Source organism: Loxodonta africana, chromosome 6 (genome assembly GCF_030014295.1).
Source record: "Loxodonta africana isolate mLoxAfr1 chromosome 6, mLoxAfr1.hap2, whole genome shotgun sequence".
Taxonomy (NCBI): domain Eukaryota; kingdom Metazoa; phylum Chordata; class Mammalia; order Proboscidea; family Elephantidae; genus Loxodonta; species Loxodonta africana.
This window is the reverse complement of record NC_087347.1, coordinates 12,187,390-12,202,175: the sequence shown is the minus strand read 5'-3', so window position 1 is coordinate 12,202,175 and position 14,786 is coordinate 12,187,390. Positions and strand designations below refer to the sequence as shown.

The 14,786-nt window shown below is 43.4% G+C and overlaps 1 protein-coding gene across 4 annotated transcripts in view; it reads left to right on the top strand.

Moving 5' to 3' along the window:
• The window catches only part of LOC104846635 (sp110 nuclear body protein-like), a 77,429-nt gene that overhangs the window by 47,234 nt on the left and 15,409 nt on the right, over nt 1–14,786 (top strand). The window contains exon 4 of one of the 4 annotated variants that reach the window (XR_010322213.1): nt 2,024–2,418. The exons of 2 other annotated variants lie outside the window; for them this stretch is intronic. Coding sequence is in view for 1 of the 2 variants with exons in the window: in XM_064286580.1 (XP_064142650.1) it covers nt 2,024–2,059 (36 nt within the window). In the remaining variant the exon portion in view is untranslated. Of the gene's footprint in view, nt 1–2,023; nt 2,419–14,786 lie in introns of those variants that run through there. One more of the 4 variants, XM_064286580.1, reaches the window with a different exon arrangement.

Below are 14,786 nucleotides of genomic sequence, written 5' to 3'. Positions count from 1 at the left end.
AAGAAAACCCTATGGAAGAGCAGCTCTGCTCTGTAACACAAGAGGTCACCATGAGTTGGAATCAACAGCAACTAACAGATTTCAAGACTTGTTTAGATTCAGCTTTGGAGGGGGATTTGTTTTGTTTTGTTTTGTTTTGGGGGCAAGTGGACCTCACAGGTGGGGCTGTGTATTTCATTTGTGATGTTAAGATCAGGCAGTAGGTTTGAGGGAGGTCAGCCTGACCCACCTGTTACACAGTACTTCATCCTCCTTTCACCGAAGGAGTTTAGCAGCCACTAAGGACCATTGCCTAAATTCACTACCTCACAAGGGCTAGCAAAATGATGACATTCGGATCCTATTATTCCTTCTGTATTTATTAACCAGAATTCTTCTGGAAAAAAACTTCCCTTCAGCAATATTTGGTTACCTTGATATATAGTTTGTCCGGGAAAGGTAAGATAAATGCTTGAGTCCTTATAGAGCCATGTCCAGAATAATGAGTGGGTTCCCTAACATCCACTGAAGGTGGTCAGATTGGTTTGTTTGATTGTGGCTGTTCAGTTGATCCGGCACCATTTGTTGGATAGACTCCCCTTTCTCCGTTGGATTGCCTTTGCTCCATGCCAAACGTCAGTTGACTGTAGTTGTGTGGGTCTATCTCTGGGCTCTCTGTCCTGTTCTGTTGATCTACTTGCCTATTCATTTGCCAATACCACAGTGCATCAATTACTTTCATGTTATTTTTGGCTACATTTTCTTTGCTTTTACCTTCTTCAATACTTTAATTCTTTCCATATTTACTTGTAAGTTTTCCAAATGCATTTTTAACTTTTTTTTTTTTATATCAGAGTCAAAAGTAAAATGCTATTTTAATGTACCACATATTTAAGGCAAAGTGTTATTTTTATGCCACTCAGCTCCCTAATTCACTCCTGTCTTTTCACTGTCTTATAGTATGGATGGTCATTATCATTATTAAATATTTCATCTTTTACTGTACGTAAATGTTTTTTATTGTTTTTACTCTATTCAATTACTTTAAATAAATCATTATTTGGTTATTTGTATATTATATAATTTATTTGTTATGTCAAACGTTATGTAATAATTAAACCAAAAAATCAAATCCGTTGCTGTCAAGTTGGTTCTGACTCATAGCCACCCTATAGGACAGAGTAGAGCTGCTCTATTGGTTTCCAAGGCTGTAATTGTTACGGAAGCAGACTGCCACATCTTTCTCCCTAGGAGCGTCTGGTGGGTTTAAACTGCCAACTTTTCTGTTAGCAGCCGAGCGATTAACCATTATGCCAACAAACCAAAAAAAAAAAAAAAAAAACTCTTTGCCGTTGAGTCGATTCCAACTCATAGCAACCCTGTAAGACAGGGAAGAGCCACCCCCTAGGGTTTCCAAGGAGCAGCTGGTGGGTTCAAACTGCTGACCTTTTGGTTAACAGGTGTAGCACTTAACCACAGTGCCACCAAAACCCACTGCCACCGAGTTGATTCCGACTCATAGTGACCCTATAGGACAGAGTAGAACTGCCCTTTAGAATTTCCAAGGAGCGCCTGTCGGATTTGAACTGCCAACCTTTTGGTTAGCAGCTGTAGCACTTAACCACTACAACACTGGAGTTTCCAGACTGGCCGTCAGTGCTCCTTATAAAACAAAAATCAAGAATTTGTGTTACTGACAAATATTGTATGAGACCACTATTATAAAAACTCAAGAAAAGGTTTACACACAGAGAGAAACAATCTTTGAGGGTTACTAGGAAGGGGAGGGCCAGAGAGGGGAAACCACTGACTAAAAAAAAAAAAAAACTGACTAGATAGTAAAAAAAACGTGTGTTAACTTTGGTGAAGAGAGAGACATGCTTGAAGACACTATGTAAACCTTGCAAAAATGATACATAAGCTCTGATGTAAAAATTGCTTTTGGGGACTCTGTAAAGATAGCCTGCATTGCTGCCGGACTTCTGTTGGTGCCACCTCCTAATAAACTTTCTCTCTTTTTCTGACTTGGACTATGTTTCATTAGCTCAACTGCTCCAGGGCACAGACCTCAACTGGGTAACAATATAGGGGAAGTCAACACCACTCAACTAAGGCAAAGGAAGCCACTAAGAGACAAGGAAACCATACAAATGGCAACAGGGAGCCCGTTGTGGAGGGAGGTGCTGACACATTGCCGGGATTACAACCAATGTCATGAAACAATTTGTGTATAAATTTTTTGAGTAGGAAACTAATATGCTCTGTAAACTTTCACCCAAAGCATAATAAAAATGTTCAAAAAAATTTTGTGCTATGTGATGACCCATATTTATGAGAATAATATTAATGTATTTCTGTTTTCCCTGTTTCAAGGTTCCTGGCTGGTCCTTTTTTGCCATAACCTTTCCACGCTTCTTTTTTGTGCCATCTTTCAGTCATCTGAAGTATATCTTTAAGTGATTTAAAAGGGAGACAAATGGATGGTATGTTTTCTGAGTCTTTGCGTATCTCAGAATGCCTTTCTGTTGTTTTAATAAATTAATGACAAAAGATATTTTGCTACAAAATATCTTTTATCACAACTTCTCACCTTCAAAATTGATTTAAACTTTGTTCTACGGTCTTCCTGTCTTCCGAGGATTTTGTCTCGCACTTCTGAAGTCTGAGTCCGAGGAGAATTCCATTTCTTTGTTACCACATGGGTGTTTATGGGACTTCCCCCTCCCTCTTTACCCTTTCCTTATGTATGTAGTTATTTTTACTAGGATAGGCCTCAGTGTAGTATTCTTTTCATTGATCTTGCCTGGCACTTTAAGCTTTTTCAATATGCATGCCTTGTTCTTTTTTCAGCTCCATTAAATCTTTCTGATTCGTTTGTTACAGGCCCACTTTCAAGAACATCTATTATCCATATGCTGGCTCTCTGTTCTCTGTTTTCCCTATTTATCATTTAAAAAAAAAAAGTTCCGGAAAGAACTCTTCTTAAGCTATTAGTATGAGAAATAAATAAACTCAAAATGTTCACAACTGGATGGTCAGTTTTTTAAACCTAATGATTTTTTAGTATTTCAAAAATGCTAATTGCTATCTATTAACCAAGGCTCAAAGTAAAAAATTTTTCTTAATGTGATACTTTTCTCAAGAAAAAAATAGAAGATCATTGCAACTAATTAAGTTGTCCTGAGCTGTTTTCCTGAGTTTTCATTCTTATTTGGTGTTGATGGAGGAGGGGCACCATCACCAGGAAGAGGTCACAGGAGTCAAGGGAGAAGCTGATCAACAACTGCCCCAGCCTTCCTGGGAGGGGGTGGGAGAAGTGTGTGTCAAGAGTTTCCACATGGTACATAGTGCTAAAAAAAAAAAAAAAAAAAATTTACAAACTAATAAATGGTAAATTTATAGGGAAAAAAAAAACTTAACCCGCTGCCTTCAAGTCCATTCCCACTCATGGTGACCCCATGTGTATAAAGTAGAACTACTCTATAGGGTTTTCTTGGGCATAATCTTTATTTTATTTTTTTAAATAATTTATTGTATTTTCTGTTGTTGCTGTTGAGAATACACACAGCAGATCATACACCAATTCAACAATTTCTACATGTACAATTTAGTGACCTTGACTACATCCTTGGCTGTAATTTTTATGGAAGCCAATAGCCAGGCCTTTCTTCCTTGGTACCACTGGTCAAGTAGGAACCACTAACCTTTAGGTTAGTATTTGGGTGCAAACCGTTGGCCACTCAGGGGCCTACCCTAATTCCTCTTCCCCAGTTTTCTGCACTAGTGTCAATTGGGAAACAGCTAACTTCACCTATGACCCAGGGATTTAGAAGCAGTTTGAGCCCTGAGTTAAGAAAAGCCTGTGATGAAATAGAATTCCTTTATTACATAGGAAGACATGTATGAGGGCACATTGGACTCTCTTCTGAGCCTTAAGGACCCTGACTGCTTCTTTCCTCCAAAAGCTTCTCCCCATCCATCTTCCTATGGAATTCCTCACCCCCTGAAATTGGGTGTGTTGGAGACAGGATTTCCAGCTCACCCTTCTGAAATTGGCCTCGAAAAGCAGAAAAGCACAGCCCCTATTCATTTTAACCGCCATACCACCATGTAGGGACACGTGACTCTGTGTAAATCCGAGAAGCTGTTGACTCGCTCATTTCTCTGGCCTCAGGGGACAGTTTGCTTTTCAGGAGTCATCTGGAAATGGGAAAAGCTCTTCATGGCACCCCTGCCCCCTGCACAGACTCCTCTGGTCAGGGTGTCACCGACAGGCAACACCAGAGCTAGAATGCACTGGCACTGGGGACACCTTGCCCCATTAGTAGCCCTTGGCATCTGATTACTTACCTAGAGGTTGAGCCGACTCTGGCGGAGCTCTGTCCTCCCTTATACAGACATGAATGGAAGCCAGTCTGACAGACATGAATGGAAGCCAGTCTGGCAGACATGCACAGGGACCCAGACACGGACACAGTGCCTGAGCATCATCGGGGAGGGCTGCTTACATGTCCAGGACTCAGGTGACCCCCTCCCTGGATCAAGGAGGCTGTTCCATGTGGAGCGGATGTCTTGCCTCACTGAACACCCAGCACTCCTTGGTGGGAGGTGAGGCAGAAACAGCCTTCGGATTCCACAAGGGCACCAGTGAGGGCTTCTTGCTCCCAGGCCCAGCAATGGGACTCCAGGTTCCACAGCCCCACGGGCAGGTGTCCAGGTTTGCAGGCTGGCTTGGCTGCCCCGCAGGACCAGGTGACCATACCCAGGCCAGAACTGATTCACGGGCTACAAAAGTGCCCTGCGGAGGGGGCTGGTAAAACCTGGGGTGGGGGATGCTGTTAAGGCCTGGTCTTTCCACCCTCAAGTCCTTGGGGTCCCAGAGCCAGTGAAAGGCCGGCAACCATGCTAATGGGCGTAAATTCGTACTCATCGGCAGGGAACTCCGGAGAAGCTCCAGTTCATTCTCATATCCCGGGAGGCGGAGTGTACCAGTGTGAGAAACGAGTCCCCTAAGACGGAAGGCAGAGGACTGGCCCAAAGAAGGGGCAGGGATGCGAGAGGCAGACTACCCCTTGGCACCTCCAATACACTGGGACTCCCACTTGCCCCGAAAGAAAGAGGATGGGAAACTGTCAGGGACACACTGTCTTCCTAACATTCAGCCTAAATCTTGCCAGACAAGGCCCTCAGGGAAGATCTGGATATTTCTGTATCTGGACCATTAACCAAACCAAACCAATCCTGGTGCCATCAAATTGATTCAGACTCATGACAACCTCGTTTGTTACCCAGTTCGTATGCATGTTGTTGCTATCGTTAGCTACCATTGTGCTGGCCCTCGACTCATGGAGACCCCGTGCACAATGGAAGGAAATGCTGCCTAGTCCTGCACAATCTCCATGACTGGTTGTGGACTGGATGGTTGTGATCCATAGGGTTTTCAATGACTAATACTTGGAAGTCCATTGCCAGGACTTTTTTCTTAGAAACTCTGCTGAGACCTGTTCAGCATCATAGCAACACACAAGTCTCCACTGATGGATGGGTGGCGGCTGTGCATAAGGTGCGTTGGCTGGGAATCGAACCCAGGTCTCTCACATGGATAGCAGGAATTCTACCACCACAGAAATGGCCACGTAAACCAGAGACTCCATCAGCCTGAGACCAGAAGAACTAGATGGTGCCTGGCTACAACCGATGACTGCCCTGACAGGGAACACAACAGAGAACCCCTGAGGGAGCAGGAGAGCAGTGGGATAAAAAAAAAAAAAAAAAAAAATTTTTTTTTTTTTTTATGCAGACGTCATATTCTCGTAAAAAGACCAGACTTAATGGTCAGACTGAGAAGAGAAGGACCCCAGCGGTCATGGTCCCCAGACCTTCTGTTAGCCCAAGACTGGAACCATTCCCAAAGACAACTCTTCAGACAGGGATTGGACTGGACTATAAGATAGAAAATGATACTGGTGAGGAGTGAGCTTCTTGGCTCAAGTAGACACATGAGACTCTGTGCGCAGCCCCTGTCTGGAGGAGAGATGAGAAAGTAGAGGGGGACAGAAGCTGGCTGAATGGATGTGGGGAATACAGGGTGGAGAGAAGAAGTGTGCTGTCTCGTTAGGAGAGAGCAACCAGGGATACATAGCAAGGTGTACATAAATTTTTGTATGAGAAACTGACTTGATTTGTAAACTTTCACTTAAAGCACAATAAAAATAAAAATGAATAAAAATAAATCAAAAGATGCATTGTATTGGGCAAATTGGCTACAAAAGACCTCCTTAAAGTGTTGAAAAGCAAAGATGCCACCTTGAAGGCTAATGTACGCCTGACCCAAGCCATGGTGTTTTCAATTGCCTCATATTCATGCAAAAGCTGGGTGATGAGTAAGGAAGACTGAAGAAGAATTGACGACTTTAAATTGTGGTATTGGCGAAGAATGTGGACTGCCAAAAGAATGAATAAAACAGTCTTGGAAGAAGTACGACTAGAATGCTCCTTAGAAGCAAGGATGAGAAGACTATGTCTCACATACTTTGGACATGTTATCAGGAGGAATCAGTCCCTGGAGAAAGACATGGTTGGTAAAGTAGAGGGTCAGAGAAAAAGAGGGAAACCCTCAACGAAATGGATTGACACAGTGGCTGCAACAATGGGCTTGAAACAGGCTGCTCAGCCATGTCTTGAACAGTGCCTGAGCCAATTTTTTTTCCTTTTTTTCCTTCTTTCTCTCCTTTCCCTCGCCTAGCCCATCCCTGCCTCCAAGTAAGATCTTGATATTAACTCCCCAAATGGTTAAGTATTAACCAATGTTTCCCTGTAAGACTGTGGAAAACAAGTAATATTGATCTAAGCCTGTCAAATAAGACGAAGGATGGCGCCAGCTACCCCCTGAGCTGATGGGATAATGGCAGGAAAAGATCAACATGTTTGAGATAGGACTATCAAAAACCAAACAGAAGAAAGAGAGTGCATATTCCACAAGTCCCTAAAACTTAATGCCCCTTTTCCCTTAAAAACCCGAACTGATCGGTCATCCGGGGAGATGGACGACTTTAGAAGGAGATCGTTACCCTCTGTCTCCATATACTGGTATATCTAATAAAGCTCTTGCTACCCACCTCACCTTGTCTCAAGAACTGGCTATTTGTGGCAGGCGGCTCTAACTCACAAAATTGTGGTAACAGGCTCAAGCATAACAAGGATTGTGAGGATGGCACAGGACTGGGCAGTGTTGCGTTCTGCTGTACATAGGGTCACTATGAATCACAGCCAGCTAGACGGCGTCGACCAACAACAACGACAAGCTTTATTGATATTTAATGTGCACACTGTAAATTATACACGTTTTAAAGTGTATAATTCAATGCTTTTTAATATACTTACAGAATTGCGTAACCATCACTGTAATCCAGTTTTAGGACATTTTTATCTCCCCAAAATGTACCTGTTACCAGTCAGTCTCTAATCCCCCATTAACCCTTACCTCTCCCCTTACCTAGACAACCACTAATCTATTTCCTTTCTCCCTAGATTTGCCTTTTGGAAATATCATATAAATGGAATCTTACAATGTGGGGGGCGGGGGGAGAACTCTACCACCAAACCACTACTGTCCAACATCGGCATCATCTCAGACTCCAGTCCCTAGAAGTAGTTTACCCTGGACTCTCTAACCTGGCTCTGAGCTCTTCGGGGAGTTTGGCAGAGCAAGGCGCGAAGAAGAGATGTTTCTCTTCTCCCAGGACAGGCTCAGAACCTAGCTCTGAGAGGTGCAGGCACCATGGACTTTTGCAGGAGGCTGTATCACTTTGTCCCACCACCAGAGGGCAGTACAGACACTCTCCAGAGACTGACAGGTCCTGAGGTACTAAAACTGCTGCAGGGAGTGTGGAAAGTCAAAGGTAGAGGAAGGAAAATAACCAGTTACTGTGGTTGATTTCAACTCATGGTGACCCCATGTGTGTTAGAGTAGAACTGTGCTCCATAGTTTTCAATGACTGATTTTTCAGAAGTAGATCGCCAGGCCTTTCTTCCAAGGTGCCTCAGGGTGGACTCGAACCTCCAACCTTTCAACTAAGCCAAGCACATTAACTGTCTGCACCACCCAGGGACTCCTCAGCTTCTGGCCTAAAACACCTAAAGTCAAAACACATCTTACCCTTCAGCATGAATTTCCTTCTCACACCCTCTCCTGATCCACAGGCAAGATTCAGAGTCCCTCTATTTAGCTGCCAGTCCTTTCTAATTTTCTTCTATTTAATTCTTTAATGTATCATCTATTTAACTGAACTTCATTTCTTGAACTAATTAAGCCTAGCTTGAGCTCTAATGAGCTTGTTAAAATAATCAAAGCACAAAGTAAATTAAAGCATATTTGTTTTATTTGAGTAGTTAAATCCGTATGCACACAGGGGGAACTTTCTGTACGGAAAAACTGGAGGGCTTGTCTCAGGCCAGGCCAGTCCAAATGAGGCTTTAAGGAGGAAAGGGAGGCAATGGTGTAGAAAACTCATCATTGGCTAATTCCGGCATGGTTGATGGACTCCTGCTCCCTCCCTCCTGAGGTCAGCTGATACCAGACTACCAGGTGGCCTTTGTCGGCCTGACCAGCCCCCATTCATTTGCACAAATCCTCAGGGGTTGTCCAGACATTTTAGAATAATAAAGGCACCTCTACTACTGAGGAAATTCCAAAGTTTTAGAGTAATTTGTCAGGAAACAAGGGAAAAGGGCAAATTGTTCTGGATAAGTTAAGTTAAATACTTTGCATAAGACAAACTTTGAGCAAGTTTACAGTTAACAGATGCCTTACCACAAAGGGGAAACCATGGTGGCCTAGTAGCTAAGTGCTATGGCTGCTAACTAAAGGGTCAGCAGTTCAAATCTGCCAGGCGCTCTTTGGAAACTCTATGGGGCGGTTCTGTTCTGTCCTATAGGGTTGCTATAAGTCAGAATTGACTCAAGGGTTGCTATGAGTCAGAATTGACTCAAGGGTTGTTATGAGTCAGAATTGACTCAACCGCAATGGGTTTGGTTTTTTTTTTTTTTTATCACAAAGGGGATTTGTGCAATTTTACGGTCACTGAGTCTCCTCTATTTGTAGTTATCTGTCCTTGGGTATATTCCACAGTGGTCAGTACCCTCAGAGGAAGCTGTCAACCTGGTCCTTGGTTTCTCCCTTTCACTTGCTGAAAGAACACCTGCCCCAGCCCTGGATTACATGAAATTTTCTTTCACTGACACATGAGGAGGGTGCCCAGCCCAAAATGAATCATCCTAATTTCCCAGAAGGGAAGAGGAAATCTCATTTTATCCAACCGTGTATGGGAAGTACCTGGCAAGGCAGCAGCTGCTCAGTAAAGCTGTTTCGTTGCTATCACATGAAAATAAGTGAGAGCTCAGCTCAGGTTGAGTTTTACCTGAACCCTGCGATTCTGGAAAACAGCCTTGGTTAAAGAAACCTCAACACCCTTTGTGTTTAGGGAAAATGGCTTACTGCAAAGAACCACCCTTCCCATATGACTTAGATAAGACTCACCGATGGCCCCTTGTCTACTTATGATAAAGCCAGACACCCAACCAAAAAAAAAAAAAAAAAACAACCAGTTGCCATTGAGTTGATTCTGACTCATAGCAACCCTACAAAACAGAGTAGAATTGCCCCATAGGGTTTCCAAGGCTGTCATCTTTTAAAGAAGCAGAGTGTCACATCTTTCTCCTGCAGTGAAGCTAGTGGGCTTGAACCGCTGACCTTCTGGTTAGCAGCCAAGCATTTAAAGACCAGACACAGACCCTCAAAATTCCCATTCCTTGCCTTTGTGAAATAAACCATTTTTTAAAAATTGATATTTTATTTCAAGAGATTTTCTTTTCCACAAACCTAAAACTTCTTGACCCAAAATTAATCCTGCTTGGGGCTTCGCTGGAAACCCTGGTGGTGTAGTGGTTAAGTGCTACAGTTGCTAACCAAAAGGCTGGCGTTCAAATCCACGAGGCGCTCTTTGGAAACTCCATGGGGCAGTTCTACTCTGTTCTGTAGGGTCACCATGAGTCGTAATCGACTCAATGGCAGTGGGTTCGGTTTAGGGGGGCTTCACTGGCCTGTTTTTTTTCTGCCCAAAGTGACTAGTTAACTTTTCTTCCCTGTTTGAAGAGGAGTCAACAACAAAACCATTACCTTGTGATTTAATGAAAAACACTGGGCTTCTCCAAATTTTAATTTCAAGATGTCTCATAGCTAACAATGGGTAAAAGGACAAAATTGTCTGGACTCTCTTTTTAATGCTAGCTCAGTAGCCATTAAGTACTTCTTCACCATAAAACCAAAAAAACCAAACCCGCTGTCGTCGAGTCGATTCTCACTCATAGTAACCCTATGGGACAGAGTAGAAGTGTCCCATTAGGTTTCCACAGAGCACCTGGTGGATTCAAATTGCCAACCTTTAGGTTAGCAGCTGTAGCTCTTAACCACTATGCCACCGGGCTTTCTTTCTTCACCACAGAATCCTGTACTCATTAAGCGAAACTTAATGAGTCTCTGTGTATTCTCCATTCTCTGGAAGCAAGTTACTCGTGCACGAGGCAAACGTTGCCCCAATTTGCAAACTGCTTATTAAATCATGGAGCAATCAAATATTTTGTTGTTCTTTTGAATTAATACAGGGTTTTATTTTTTAACACCTTAAAAATGACAAACTGATTTGCTTGTCCTTGCTGGGGAACACATAAGATATACCAAAGTTCAGCCCCCTAGGATACATCCCAGCTAGTTGGGATTTTTTTTTTTTTTTAGTTATGATCTTACGAAGAAAAGTAAGATGAAATTTTTCTGCAGTGTTGCGTGGCCACAATATCAAATGGCTGATGGGGAACATTGGCTCCCAAATGGTTCCCTAAATTATAATACTATTCTTCAGTTATATTTGTTTTACACTCAGAAAGGTAAATGGGTTGAGAAAATGTATGTTGATAACTTTATGTCCTTGTATAACAACAAAAACATTCAAAAGCAATATAAAATTATGGTTCAAACTGAGGTAAAGAGACACAAGGTCTTGGATTCCCCAGGGAAAGATGATTTTTCCCCTCTTTCTCTGCCGTCAGCCCCACCCTTGTATCTGCTGGAACCATCTGGGCTGGCTGTGCCAAGCTCAGAGATGGTTTCCCCACCGCACACATGAGGTGGTATGACTTTCAGACAGGGGACTTCCCCACCCAACACAGGGCAACAGGCAACAGGGCATTATCCACTAAGACAAATGGAACTCCAGAATTTGTCTGGGTACCCACTCCATTCTCTACATCTGATTTGTTCAATAGAAAAACAATCTCCCTCCTTAACAAGAGGATCAAAAACATATGGCAGACCTTTGTACTTCCGTCTTTACCACTCATCACCCTACCTGGGCTGATTGTCAGGTGCTCTTGGATATTCTCGGGAGCCCTGAGGAGGGGAGATTAGTCTTAGGTAAAGCTAGGGAAGAAGTGGAACACCTCCATCAGCCAAACAACCTTATTCGATAAGCTCCTCATTAAGTAACACCTTCTTCGGAGCCTACCTGGGACCCTAATGATCTTCTGGGAAATGGCGGGCTCAACCATTTTCAGACTTATCACATGGTTGAAAGGAGGCAGTCCAAAACAAAAAAAAAATTTAAATAAGTTCTATGAGGTCTGTCAAGGACTGACTGAGGATCCATCTACCTTCCTTGAAATAATTTTTGCCACATTCCAACAATATACAGATGTAGCCCCAGAAAACTCAGAGAATGCAAAAATGATGAATATAGCATTTATTGGGCAAAGTTCACCAGACATCAGAAAGAAGTTACGAAAAGCCAAGGCGAGCCTAGGTATGGGCCTAGCACAATTAGTTGAAATAGCCTTTAAAGTGCATGCCAGGAGAGATCAGTCCAGGAAAAGAAAGAAACCCAGAAATTCAAACATCAAGCAGCTTTCCTGGTGGTTGATCTGGCTCAAGACCCTTTCAAACCAGGCCACCATAACTGTATGAAGGGGCAACCTCCCTCGGCATTGTCAAAGAGCCTTCCCCTGCTAGGTTGAAATCAGTGTGCTTATTGCAAACAGGAGGGGCACTGGAAGAAGGAATGTCTGAACTGGAAACTCAGCCAAAGTCCAACTGCCCCTGAGGTGCTTAAATTTGCCCAGCCTGCAAATTCAGACTCACAAGGACTAGGGGCATCCACCCACCTCCAAGCTTCATCCACCACGCCTCTGCTCACGTTAAAGGTGGGAAATAACCTTGTAGATTTTCTTGTTGATACAGAAGAAATGTATTCTGTTTTGAATCACCTGAAAGGACCACTTTTTCCCCCAAACTCTGCAAGTAATTGGGGCAACAGGAAAGCCTTCCATAAGATAGCTTCTACAGCCTATGGAGTGCCAAGTAGAAGAAACCTCCCTGACTCATAGCTTCTTATATATGCTAGAATGTCCTATTCCATTGTTCGGACCTGTTATCAAAATTAAATGGTCAGATCAGCTTTTGAGAAGGAAAATTGAGCACCTGAAAACAGATGGAGGCTCTAGGCCTCCCTGTTAGCTTTATCCCATAGCCCCATGGTTTCCTCCTGAGAAATACCAGAAGAAATTATAAATGCTGTTAACCCACTAGTGTGGGCTAAAGGGGAGGCAGGCCAAGCTTGAAATGCAGATCCGGTCCATACTTCCATACTTCCTCGTCTTAACAATACCCTTTGAAATTAGAAGCTAGGCTCAGTCTACAATCCCAAATTAAAAGATGTCTACAAGCAGGGCTCATCCATCAGCATAAATCCACTTTCAACGCTCCAGTGCTTTCAGTAAAGAAGCTAAAAACAGGAGAATATCGTTTGTGCAGGACTTACATGCAGTCAGTCAGGTAGCTGAAGACCTGCACCCTATGGTTCCAAACCGTTATACTCTTCTAACCTTCCTGTCTCCAGACTACGCCTGGTTCACTGTTCTGGACCTGAGGGATGCCTTCTTCTGCATTCCTTTAGTTCCTGATTCTCAGGAGCTATTTGCCTTTGAATAGGAGGAACCCTATTCAGGGGAAAAACGACAATATTGCTGGACTGTTCTCCCTCAAATTTCCAAAAATAGCCCCACCCTTTTTGGAACAGCCCTGGCAAAAGATCTCTGGGGTCTACAGATGGTTCTGAGTCTCCTTCAATATGTAGATAACTTTCTTGTCGTTAGTCCTACCAAAGAGTATTCAGATAAAAACACAATTCTAACTTTGAACTTTCTAGTCCAGGCTGGTTACCAAGTATCCACTGCCAAGGCTCAGATCTTATAACAAAAGGTAACTTATCTAGGGTTCCAGATTTCTCAAGGTCAGCAGGCTCTGCTACTGGAGTGCCAACAAGGCATCCACCAGATCTCCACCACAACCACCCAGAGGCAACCTTGAGGCTTTCTAGGTATGGCTGTTTTTTGCAGGATTTGGATCCCAAGGAAAGGACTCTTACATCTTTGAGTGGACAGATGAATATTAACAAGCCTTCTTGAAAATAAAAAAGAAGCTAGCCTCTACCCCGGCACTCAGACTTCCAGACCTCAGAAAGCCCTTCAAACTGTACGTACATGAAACGAGGGGAGTCACAGCAAGGGTCTTAACTCAAAAACTGGGTCTTTGGAAAAGACCAGTAGCATATTCTTCAAAACTTCTAGATCCAGTCCCTCAGGGATGGCCAACCCATCTTAGGGCTGTAGCAGCGACTCGCCTCCTTTTAGCTGAAGCTGAAAAGTTTACCTTAGGTTGGCCTGTCACTATGATTGTGTCTCATGCAATTCTCATCATACTGGAGCAGAAAGGTGGGCTCTGGCTCACAACAGGCCAAATGGCCCTTTACAAAGCCCAGGTCCTGGACAATCCAGAGGTCACACTCAAAGTAAATTCTATCCTGAACGCAGCCAGCCTGTTATCAACAAACCCTATAGGTGAGCCGGTACATGACTGCCTCCAAACTACTGAAGAAGTCTATTCCATTTGGCCGGACTTGTCTGATCAGCCCGTTTGAAATCCAGACTTAATCTACACAGAGGGAAGCAGCTTTATAAAAAATGGAACTTGAAAAGCAAGCTATGCAGTGGTAACCCAGACAGATGTCCTCAAAGCCTGTCCTCTTCTGCTTGGAACCTTGGCACAAAAAGCAGAGTTAATTGGTCTCACCTGAGCCCTCCAAATAGCTGCTGGTAAAAAAACAATATTTACACAGAATCCAGGTATGCCTTCCTAGTCCTTCATGCTCACAGGGCCACTTGGAAAGTACGGGGGCTTTTAACATCAGCTCAGAAAGACATTAAGCATGCCACAGAATTTTTTTTAGCCCTATTTGAATCTGTGAAAGTGCCCACACAAGTTTCGGTCATGCATTGCCTGGGACATCAAAAGGGAACTTCTGATACTGTCTCAGGCACTAGAACTTCTGCCGACAAACTGTGAGTACAAAGGCTAGTAGACAGCTAACTTTAATCCCTTCTCTGCAACTTCCAGAAACAGCTCCAAATTACACTATTAGAGATCTCAAACAAGCAGCTGAATAGGGAGCAACAACAGATCTTCATGGATGGAAACACACCCATGAAAGAAAGGTTATGATTCCAGGACACTTGATGGACCCCCTTCTCCACGAAGCACATCTTTCTGCCCATTACAGGCATGAAGCCCTTTAAAACAAGCTGGTCTCTAAACATTTTATTGGAGAAAACCTTCATCAAGCCATCCAGTGGGCAACCTGCTCCTGCCAAACACGTGCCTAAAACAACCCGGCCCCCTACCACTGGAACCCAATATCAAGGGC